Source organism: Aptenodytes patagonicus, chromosome 6 (assembly GCF_965638725.1).
Source record: "Aptenodytes patagonicus chromosome 6, bAptPat1.pri.cur, whole genome shotgun sequence".
Classification (NCBI taxonomy): Eukaryota; Metazoa; Chordata; class Aves; order Sphenisciformes; family Spheniscidae; genus Aptenodytes; species Aptenodytes patagonicus.
In genome coordinates this window covers 3,480,413-3,492,484 of record NC_134954.1, presented here as the reverse complement: position 1 = coordinate 3,492,484, position 12,072 = coordinate 3,480,413, and the positions used below count along the sequence as shown (strand labels likewise).

The 12,072-nt window shown below is 51.2% G+C and overlaps 1 protein-coding gene across 3 annotated transcripts in view; it reads right to left on the bottom strand.

The window, feature by feature from the left end:
• The window catches only part of SGPP2 (sphingosine-1-phosphate phosphatase 2), a 39,905-nt gene that overhangs the window by 10,804 nt on the left and 17,029 nt on the right, over positions 1-12,072 (bottom strand). For 2 of the 3 annotated variants that reach the window (XM_076340859.1, XM_076340860.1), the window contains one exon: positions 1,353-1,532. In XM_076340859.1, coding sequence (XP_076196974.1) covers positions 1,353-1,532 — 180 coding nt within the window. Of the gene's footprint in view, positions 1-1,352; positions 1,533-7,648; positions 7,690-12,072 lie in introns of those variants that run through there. The other variant, XM_076340861.1, reaches the window with a different exon arrangement.

Genomic DNA, 12,072 nt, shown 5'->3' with positions numbered 1-12,072 from the left:
TTATTTTACAGCAGCTTTATTGTTTCATGGCAGTTTCCAGGAAGTACAAGACAGCCCGTGAAGAGCCGCGTGTCCCACGGGTAGCTTATCGACCGAGGAGGAGGAGAAAGTGCTGCTGACCAGATCTTTTTGCCAGATCGGACGCACGGGATGGATCTGGCCTTCCAGGGCTGACAAATATCCCATCTCATGGCTCCCCCTCCCCGTCCCCATCCCGCTGCCAAGCTGCTCCGACCAGTTACCGTACAATGACCAGGGAGCAGGAGGCTGGCAGCGCAGCTTTGGGCACCGCTGACCCGCTCGCTCATCCCTGCACCGTGGGCAGGAGCAAAGCCCGCTGCTTCACAGCTGGGACCAGATGAGTCTGGAAGTTAAAATTAATTCAGAGATCTCCGTTTCTATGAGTTACAGCCCCAGGACACAGCACCTTTCATCAAACGGGTGGCCACCTTTTCTCCCTGCACACACGCTGGCACCGCGGGGAGGACACCCAGGGACACTGCGACAGCGAGACCCCCCGGCCGTACTGCGAGCCCTCTTGGTTACCTGGGTTTCTCTTTGAAATACGCTTGAGAGGGCTGAGAAACACACTTAAATACGATGCAGCCAGGAAGCTGTTATTGCTAGAGTACAGCAAACACGTGTTTGGATTCATAAAATGAAACAAAAATAATCATCGTGGAGAAATGAGTTTCCAGAAAATAAACCTTTTAGAAAGATAAAAGGCTGAAGGTTTGGGGAAAATAATTATGAGATCTCCCCAGGCAGCCTACAGCTCCAGTGCAGTGAAACTGCTGTCACTTCTCTGACAAACAGGCTCTCAAATCGTGTTGTGTGCTACTAGTCTAACACAGGTTAGAGCCAGGGGGTTTCCAAGGATGCTTTTCCTGCATCATACAAAAACCAGGCGACACAGAGCTCCTTTGGTTTCCCTGGGAGCCGGCGTTTCCCCGACGTGCAGCGTTGGCTTGGCGGGCACGGGGCGAGCACAAAACGCTGACGCCGGGCAACTTCCGCAGCAGCACGGCGGCTCCCTCCACGGTCACCCCGCGTGCGAAAACACAGCGAACACGCCAAACCGCGGCAGGGCAGCGCAACCCGCCCGCGGCTCCGAGCGGGCTTCGTGCTAAAGAAAGGAGATTTCCGCTAAATTTCTTCTTGTGTCTATAATCGGCCAGCTACGGGCAACAACAGGGAAAAATACACTGTGAAAAGTGTAACACAGAGCTCCTCTGGAAGCTGCAACAGCTTTGGATTTGCTAGTTTTCTGTAGCTTGCTGGAAGCAGACACGTCCTTTTCTTTTTTTTTTTTTAATTTTCTTTGTTTTCTTTTTTCTTTTTGTGACCCCTACCTTGTACTGGTTCGTGGTTGCAGTGAGAAAGGAGAAGGAGATGGCAGTGGCAGCCATGGCGTGGGTGGAAGGCATCCCATACTCCGCGTCCGTCCTCATTTCCAGCTTGACGACAGGTGGCGAGAGGGGCCGAGGCCACTTCAGGATGTCCTTGGAGACCTGGCCTATGTACATCACTATCTGGGGAGAGGAAAGGCCACAGGGCTGTCAGTCAGCACGGGCAACCCCCGCTCCAGCCCACCCGAGAACCACCTCTATTTCTGCGCTTTTTCCTGCAAAATCCACCACCCGAAGCGCAGAATTTTATCCCCTGAATTATTAAAGGGGTTTCCATTATCCCGGTCAGCGAAGGAAGCGGCGGTTTTACTGCACCGTGTTATAACCCGATCAGGAGCGGGACCAAAAGGAGGGTTCGCTCACGAGATGCAGCAATACAGGATGGTGTGAGACGGACAGCTGGCTCCCACCCCGCGCTAGAGAAGTTTAAGTTTCCTCCCTATCCCTTACAACCCCTCTCCTGCAAAGCAAACAGGTGTAAGAGAAATTTTTCTGCCGCCACCTTTAAATCACCACCTTGCCCAGCCGCGTCCGTCCCCCCCCAGCTCCACGCAGCAGCTCTCCGAGGGCAGCACCAGCTCTCCCGTTCCCGGCAGCTCCCGCTCCACCCACCGCACAAGGTGCTGCAGGAACCCCGCTGGGACGCCCCGCCGGTGTGGTTATTAAATAATAACCTTAGCATCCTTGGGGAGGCAGCAGAAAGAAAACTGGACGAGCAACATAAAGTACCAGTTCTCCTGCCTAACTCCCTAACAACAAAAGGCTTTTGTGCCCTGCTTGGGACACCAGAGGTGTAAGCAAGGGCTCCATTAATTAGCTACTGAGCGCTGCAATGCAGCGATTTTGGGGGAAATGTTGTATTCTCAGGTCGCTGCAAGCAGCAGTAATGGGAAGCAGAGGCAGGAGGCAAAGCCGGCCAGCATCCCCGAGAGGTGCAGCCCATCCAGCAGTGCCCAGGGCACCCGCCACGCTGACATCCTCTGCTCCTCAGCACCCCCTTCCCAAAGGCAAGAGGCTCTCAGCATCCACAGCGAGAAGGATGCGAACAAAAGGCACCCAGGCTGTCCCTGGAGGATGTATTTGCTTTCTATTGCCCTCATCCTTCCTTTGGATAGTGCAGCAAGACACGTGCAAAGCAAGCTCTACAAAACAAAGCAAACCTTTTTTTTCCTTTTTTTTTTTTTAATACAAAAATCAGGTTAACTGGCGTCTGCCATGAAAGCTCAGTTGCTGCGCGAAATGGCTTGCTGCTCTGCTTCTCACACTTCCACTAGCAAAGGAGGGGTCTTAAAAATAACACCCTTCCCATGCTGGTGTTAGCCGTATGCCAGAACGGCGACACGATCATCCGCTGCCACGGTTATCGCCAGCCACGTTGCATCCCTCTCTCTCCCACCAGCCATCTAAAAAATGGCTTCGCATTAAAAGAAAGTCATCAGGATTCAGGATCCACGAATCAGGACCAGGGAAAAGTCAAAACGTCACGTTCCTTCAGCCCCCTCTCTACAGCAAAGAGCACGCCACGGGGAGCGCTAGGCTTACAGCCAGCACCAGAGCCTGGAAAAGCGACTGCTGCTGCCTTTGCAGCCTTTATCCCTCCTCCTCACGTGAATCACATCGCCACCTTATTATCGGCACCACCTGTGGCACGCCTGGCTGCTCCTACTTCGCCCTGATATGCGGGGCATAGGACAGCCAGCAGATACCCTGCCCGGACTGTTCACAGCAAACAAAAGGCTCAAGGAACAAGTGTCTTAAGGAAACCACCGGGTGGGTTTACTTGGTTAATGCCACCAGTTTCCAAATGGATGCAGGCACATCTTTGGAAGTTAATTAAATTCCAGGGTTGAAAGCAAAATTACTCTCTCCAACAGAACATAAAACATTGAGGCTACCATTCGTGATACCATCTGAGAGGCAAGGTGGGATGAGCCAGTTTATCAGCAGTCCTTTATAATAATGACTTCCACTTGTAGAAGTATTATTAGCACTAGTACGTAAGAGTATTGCAGAAAGGGAAATGAGTCATCTTTGAAATGAAGGCTATGCTAGGACTCCTCTGATGGTGAAAAACAGGCTGAATGCTGGAGGTGGTATGTGTAAGCAAAAATACCAGGCATCCTCACAACACCTTCCTTCCTGGCATTCCACATTAAATTCTGACCCTTATATTTTTTAAACACACATATGGTATAGACACGTACAGTAATGAGAGGTGAGACAACCTCCATAAAATATGAAGGGGAGTCCAGAATACGTTCAGACTAAGCACTGCCCTCTGAAGCACCAACCTTTGCCTTCAGCTTATCTGGGTGCCGTGCGCGTGGTTTTACGTGCAATGTCCTGGATTATTTGGCAGAAGCGGCGGTTGTGGGTGCGGTAAAACATCCCCCATCAGCCGAACTGGCAGGCTTCCCCGAGAAGGCGAAAGATGACAAGTGCACCATTGCTAAAAGCCACCCAGCAACGGTGTTGCTCTGGTTCGCCTGCCTCCCCACGCGCTGCTCACAAGCGGCTGGAGGAGCGCAGGACTGCCCAGGATCCGCGCGGGCTCTTCGGCTCGCAGCACGGCGAAGCAAGCAGCCCAGAGCTCCTGCCAGATCTGCCTGCGGTGGGCAGAGGGGTGCCCTCCCCGGGGAGACGGCCCCGCAGCACGGAGCGGGGCAGGCAGAGCATCAGCTGGGACCTGCACATCCCTCCCCAGAGCATCAGCCAGTCCTGCCGGGGACCGTCACGCAGCTGGCGGCTGAGGGCAACACCCCCGCGAGTGTACCAGGCACAAACTCCCAGAGCTCAGCCACAAATAGTTTAAAAAAAAAAAGAAAAAAGAAAAAAAAAAGTAGGAGGCCACCACAGATGCGGTCACTACATGACAAGTGTTTTGCAGAAACACACTTACAGCACTATATTTCATTGCAGGATATATCTGAATTGCACTCTGCTGCGGCTCTCATCTCCTGAGGATGGTAGGTATCTGCCTTGGCTAAGTGGCATATTCTCTCTCAAGCCACATTTCATTATTTCCTGACCTTATTTCTCTGTCACTTTGGATTTACTCTCTAACAGTCCCAGGAAAGAAAGCAAGCAGCCTGAAAGTTTTGGCCGGTTATCAGCTTTTTATAACCCGGTTATCAGCCTGTTATAACCCTGTAATAAACATTGTGAAGCATAAGCACTGAAGCGCTGGAAAGGAGGGGAAGGGAGATGGAGAGACGAGCATGGGGGACAGGCTAAAGATCAACACAGAGCTAAGCCTCACCTACACTTGACTTGAATGACCTATTTGTGCAATGCCAAAAATCTTTGATGGCCCTGGAATAAATTTAGCACGGGCAGAAATTACAAGTCCAGACCAGCAAGTAATTTGGGATTGCTTAAGTCCACAGGACTGGGTAATTTTGCTGTGCTTTCCAGCCTACCCTAGGTAAGCCAAACAGCACATCCACGAGGGCTTCGGACAGACAAACAGGGGAAGGTAGGTTAAGGCTTGACCCAGGAGCGTGTCACCTCGTAGCAGCAGATCGGCAGCAAGTTTATGGGTTTCAAAGTCTAAAACAGGGTGATCCCTCAAGCCTGCAGCGCTGGGCTTCACCCAGCGCCCCTTTCTTCACACAGGCTGGGAAGATTTAGGGAGGAAGGAGGGGCTGGGCTCAAAGCATACTCACCCCAGATTTAAATTAAACCCATTCCAAAAGTCTTTACGTGCTCGTGGACTTTTCCACCCGATGGGTCTCCAGGCCCAAAGCTGAACGTTGGAGAGAAGAGGGAACAGGCCCTTGAACACTGAGCGAGCAGACACCGCTCGCTCTCATAGGCATGGCAAAGAAAAGAAACCTTGAAGCAAATAAATTCTTCATGCGTTATTGTTCTCTTTGCTTCTTTCCTACGTTGCTGACATTTTTTGCCTACCTAGAGTGCTATATTACGGCTCTCGGTGCTGTTCTTCTGTGTTTATTTCTAGACCAGGCTCTCTTCCGCTCCATCCGAGTGACGCTGATCAACTGAATTTTCTGCAGTTCTGGTGGAAAACAGTTTGCAGACATCTTCAGCATAAATAATTTTAATCTGCACATTAATAAGTACCTCTGTTTCTGCATGGGGAGTTTGTCTGAACCTGGAGACTTTTCCGTTACCGAAGCAACAAAGTCAAAGCCATGATGGATTGTGTTGGACACAGTTAGCTGGAGAAGATAACTACACAGAAATGCACAGGAATTTAGCTGAGATTTCAGAAAAGTTGATGGGGTGGGCATGGCTAATTCCCTTTACTCTGAAAGCTGGCGGCAGCAACTCTAACTACCACGTACCTCGGACTGTTCCAACTTTCCAAAATGAAATATAACCGTTTCACACCTGAGTTACAAAGCTGTGTTGGCAAAAGAGGGGGGCTGCTCGGGCTGGCAGGGAGGGAGGGGAGCTGGAGTTCAAGGCTGGGAAAGGGAAAAGGACCACAGGTCAGCACCGCAGCCTTCCCGGGTCACTGGACACCCACAAGCAGGGCCCAAACCCGGGCAGAAGCGAAGCGAAGCTCTTGGGCATCAGACAGGTCCGTACAGGGAGCCCTCGCCCCCAGACCCTCACCACAGTTTCCCACAGGAGCGCCCTGTTAGGGGAGGCAAAGGGACTCTGCTCTACCTCTATTTGCAACTCCTACAAGCTACGGTTGTGACAAATGCCGCGATGCGAGTCCTTACTAAAGGAATGATGGCAAAAGCAAGGTGGACCATGGCACGGGAGCAGAGGTGTGGTGGAGAGGTCGCTAGCAACAACCACGCACACACATAAGGCAGGGAAACGCCGCTTCCCCTTCTGTATGGAGGCGTGCACACACACACACACACACACAAGGAAAAGTTGCTTACATACCGCTGCCGCGGTGGGGACCCTCAGGAAGTTATGTCAGCTCCCTAATATTTGCAACATCACTTGACAGTGACACAGCAGCACCAGCTGGAGACGTAGGAAATAAAACGCATCCCCCCAGACCCTTCTTCCAAAGCCACACGGGCATGGCCCGTCGCTGCGGGGCTGTCCCCACCACTCCTCCCTGCCTGCGTGCTGCTCCGCTGCGGGCTGCACAGCTCCCATGTCCCCTGCCGCCGCTCTGCCTCCGTGAAACGCAAACCAGGCGCTTCATTCATGCGGCTGAATCCACGAGCTGCATCGGCAGGCAGAGGAGAGCCCAGGGCTAGGCGAGGCAGGCTTTTCCTCCTGAGAGCTCCTGCCCTGCACTGCAAGGGAATATCTTACCCACATCTTGTCCTGCTCCGTGGTGAAGCAGTAAGCAGCCTGGCTTACTGAGCCACGCTTGAAATCTAGGGTACAGCTACCCTAATCTGTTCAGAGTTGAACCAGCCTCTACCGTTTCTGCGCTGCCAGGTGTTACCGCATCAGCTCGGCACGCTGCGGTCGTGCTGGGAACGCAATGCGGCACAGGCTGCGCCGAAGCTGCCGTCCCTCCCGGGGGTCCTGCATTTATAACTGCGCAGGCTGAACACGTGGGCCAAGGCAGCAAGCCTGACACACGGGAGCATTTTTCTAACCCCATGCCCACAACACCACTATTCAGTTTGGGATTTTCTGAATTTCCAGGTGCTACGCAGATGACTCAAGCCTTCAGAATTAAATCCTTTCAACAAATGCAAGAAGCATTTAAAAATTACTTGGGTAAAGACCTCTTTCTCGTTGTACACGCTTGTTCCCCTCTCAAAGTCTTTTTCCTGTAACGCTGTAAGCAACTTAAAAACAAGACTTTCCTCAGACTCTGCTGCCTACCATACTGCTGCGGCAGCCTGGGCTGCGTGAGGGGAACAGCAATCCTTCAGAGCCAGCGCGTCAGGTGAAGGAAAGACAAAGCTGTCCCACTATGGGTCAACAGCATTACATTTTACTACAGAAATGTAATTAGCAATTGCTAGCAGCACAACAGCCTTTTTCTGAGGTTTCCTCTGAGTCCCAGATATGGTCTGTCTCCAAAAATACATCCTCACCTGGGGCTTGGTACTGGGGTAAACAAAAGGAATCTATCTTTGTGTTTTAACAGATCTTGCTTTAGTGAACAACAACAAATCGAGGCATTGGCAGGGTCCAGGCGCCAACGTATTTGTCCGGGGGTCCCTCTGGGGTGAGGGGCTGTTCCCCTCCCTGTGGGCATCACAGTCCCAATAAAGTGACCCGGCTCCTTGACATTCGCATAACTCTGGTATCGCTCCAATAATTTAAGAAGTGGTTTTGCTCACCTGCAGACGTTGCCTGGCATTTTCACTGGTTTTCCCTCGCTACTCTTGCAATCGCTGCGGGCAGCACTTCTGTGGCAGGAAGCAAGAGAGCTGCACATATTTACCCCCGCGGTGCAGACCTGTACGAAGGCACATAGACACACAGAGCCGAGCCCGCTCCGTACGCAGAGGCACGGGACCGGTGCCTCAAGGCGCAGTTTCCCCTCTGGAACATTTACGTGGCAGCTGCCCAGACCCCGAATCTGGCAGGTTTTAGGAAGCGGGCCCAGTGCTGCAGGCGTGCTGCGTGTGGCGCGTCCTCCTCACGGGCCAGGCATCCCTCCTCTGCCACAACCTCCGCACGGGGACGGACACACCCGACCGTCCCACAGGCGTGGGAAGGTCGGGAGGGGCAATTCTTTTTGCACTCTGTAACATTTTGGCTAACAAAGGTGACCCAGAACGTATTTATTTTCAACTTCTGATTTTGCATCTCTCCCATCTCCGCTATTGATCTATTAAAAGGACAAGATGAAATTCTAGAGAAGACGTGGGGTGAAACAGCATTGGCGACTTCTTCCCCAAGACTCACGCTCTGGCAGTCTGACTTTGAATCTGCTGTTTTGGCTCCAAAACAGAAACTCTGTAACCTGGCTCTAGAAACCCTGCCCTGCAATAGTATTTGTCGTCTTCCCAGAAAGGAAATTTACAGTTTGAAAATGATGTTGCTTTTGTTTTTATCATGATCTCTGTGTGCTGATAGGAGTGATGGAGCACATCGGGAACACTGGAAAGAGGAGGAAAAAAAAAAATAAGGATGCACTATTAATAAACTGGCATTTGCAGGAGATTAGTCAAGCAACAGCAAAGACTGTATCCTGAAAGTGCCAGCTATTTTTCGTGGTTGTCAAGGCAGGCGTGACTTTGATTCACCATACAGAAATTAAACCAAGCATCCAGTCTGCACTGTTCACAGCTTCTATTCTCAGCATCCCCCAACTAAGGCTCAAGTGAACAGATAACACTGCGACAGAGAATAGCTGTGACTGTGCCCCTCGAGCATCGCTTGGTTCACAGTGAGAGAGGAGCAGAACGAGGAAGAGTATGTTCTTCTGGAGACGCTCCTCCTACCCCCAAGACATTGCCGAGAACTAAGGTTTGGCTTCAGGGACACAACCACGAAAGGCAGTGAGCAGCACTGCTGGCCTTTTGCCCTGGTGGCAGCCCGGGTGGAGGAAGCCCCGCAGAGCCCCAGGCACCCCCAGCCTGGGGTGCCCTAAGCCACCCTCTGATCGCATCCTGCTCCCCCATCCCCTCCCCGAGCCACGGGGATGCCGCCCACGTGCAGAGATGCCAACAGTGACCGTGAGGCTGGGCACCTCCTTGAGGCACACGCACCTCACGGGAGAGGGCGGCTGGCTAGGGGAGCTCGAGGATCCGCCGCCTCCAGCGCGGTTACTGTTTTCCAGAAAACACATCCATCTTGTGCTAGCTGCGCGGGAACTTTACACGACGTTTGTCAAGGATTTGGTCAGGTGCAACGGGACGTTCAAGGTTGCATCGAGCCGGTGGGATGCTCGAACGCTTATTCCAGTTGTGCCGGCCACGAGGTGAGCAGCACATCCACGAGGTGAGCAGCACATCCACGAGGTGAGCAGCACATCCACGAGGCAGGTCTCCAGCCCACCACCAGCAGTGCCGCGCTGAGCGGCAGCGCAGCGTGCATGTCACGGCAAGGGGCAGCAGGGGACAGGAGGAGGGAAGAGACAGCACAGCTTCTTAAAATATACATATATACATATATATGTATATATGTACACACACATATATATATGAGGGAGGACTTTGGCTCTCTGAAGTCACACTTCAGAAAAACAAAACCAGAACAAGAAGATCAAGAGAGCCTCGTGCCTCCAGAAGCATAACCAACCAACGTCCTAGGACGTTCACTCTGCCTTTAAAAGAAGTCTTCAGACAAAAACTATAACATAGCTGGCTATCTTGTGATGGGTCTAAATAAGAGACATTTGGGCCCGCAGTCTCCTGGTAGGACGAAAAACTGCTGTCACGTTGATCTGGTTTATCATCTAACACCTAAAACTGAGAAACTGTTACACCTTGTAGTTCTAGTGAAATACAAAACATTTCCAATTTAAACTTCACCTTAAATTATTCTGACTGAAATTTAGCAGTCTTGAACTGACATCAGGTACGCGGTGTTTACCTTAATTCAGCATCTCGGTTATGAAAGCTTCACTGGCACTTTTTCTTCAAGGGTAGAGTACAGCTATCAGCACGCACAAAATTCTCTCTCAATAAACACTTCATATCATCTTGCACATGGCATTTTCTTTCATGGACCATTTATTTCTGTATTCTGACATTTTGTAGTTACTGACATGCTTGAATACAGTCTTACATGTTCTTATGCAGTGTAATATATGGAGCTTTAAAGAGTTTGACTTTCCAGTGACTATGTTTATCAGCTCTTCCAAGCTTGTTTTGGTGAAATGTTGCAAAAGCACAAAAACGTTTTGGTGAAGTGTTGCAAAAGCACAAAAACTAACACACACACAAAACCCACTAAAACCAGAGTTTGCTGCAAAGCGCGTTTTCAAAGCAGCATCCAAGGATTCAATTGCCACCCATAGTGACTGCAGGTAAATTCCTGCTGGTTATTAAACTCCTGGTTACTCCGGGAGCCAGAGTTCAGGGCTAATCATTCCCAAGTAACTAAATGCTGACAGCCTTTGGAAAACTATTCCTCTGAAAAGCAAGACGGGAAACTAAATTGCCACGGATTCAGACCCAGGACCTTCTCAGACCTGCCCGTGCTGCGCCCAGCACCGCTTGGGCCCCAGCCGGGGTGAGCCCCGAGGGGCACAGGCAGCCCGGCGGGTGCCCGCCTGGCACCGCCAGCCACCCAAACCCTGCCTTCCTCCGGAGATGCCGCCTTCACCTGGGTGAGCAGCTTATCGCTGTCATACGCCGACAGCTTTCACACCTGCCCCGACAGAGTCCACGTTGGCCAGCTCTTGCTTATATTCTACAAATTAAAGTTTTTTAGGCTTAAAAGAGGTGTGAGTACATTTTACATCCACACACCCTGAAAAAAACCAACAACAAATTCCAAGCATGCTGAATGGCAAGCAGAAACTGTTAACTATTTTTTTTTTCCAGGCTGAAATTCCACACCAAAATAAAGCTTTCAACCCTGAAGGGGTGCAGAGATTAAAAAACCAAACTGAACTTTCACCTTTCGAGCCGAGACATGCGGTAAATTTGAAGTACATTTAGGGGCTGGTTCACGTGAAGTTATTTTTCATCTCTGCGCTTCCTGGTTGAAGTAGCAAGAGTCACAGGCAAAGCCTCGTCTGCGCAGATTCAAGGGTGTTCACTGCAAAGAGCTGAAGAAGGGAAGCGAAGACACCAGGGTGCCTTTGGCACTGACCCAGCATCTTGACCGGAGGTTTCAGGCTGTTATTTCACTTGTCCATCCGTACAGGGAAAGGTAACGCATACATACATACTGCGAACACTCGGAGGACAGGCACCGTGGAAGCGCAACGTGCCGCTTTAAGCTCCCAAAGCGCCTGGATGTGGCCGCAGCCAGCGTTTCCCTGAGCCGTCCAGTTAAACAGAAAGCCACGAGCAGCCGGTTTTGGGGACCCAGGACTGGAGAAGACATCCCAGGGCACCAAGTCCACTCCTCTGCTGCTGCTGCTGCTGAAGTAAACTCTCTTTGTAGTTTTTCTTACTGCCCTTCACCCTTCTAGAGCTATTTCACAACCGTCAGCTTCAACTTAGCTTATTTACAACTGTCTTATGCATGTTTCTCCTCATGACTGTACTTTTATTTTAAGAAGCTCCTTCCTTCCCCTGGCGTTTACAGCCAGCCCCATTCTCTCTCCGACTTCATTTTGTTAGGGACTTATCTAAGCTTTCAGTCTCTGCTCAGAAAATAGCCTGTTCCCTAATCATCCCTGGCCCTGCTCCAGTTCGAATTTATCTCTCTCAAATGTGGGGGACTGGCTCTGCATAAACTATGACAGATAAGATGGCAGGAAGGCCTTGTAAACAGCACTAATACTGCTTTCATTTTTAAGGGAAGAAACTCCCCTGATTCATCCTGGGACCCCGACCCTGTCATTTCCACCTCGCAGCCGAAACTCACAGGTTTAAGTCCCCAATAGCACAAAATGAAGCACCACACTCCGTACCACTTCTGTTTCTCCACCGCCCAAGGGTAAGCCCACTTCTCCCAGGCGGTGGTCTAACCCCCTTCGTCACGACCATCCCTGCCCGACGTGGTTTTACCAGCGCGTGTTCCCAACGTACCCGTGCGCTTTGCACCAGGCTCACGAAGAAGTCACTGCTGGTCCATCATCCCTCCCTGGGAGCTTCACTAACAACCTCTCCTCATCCCAAACAGTGTTAAAAGGGAA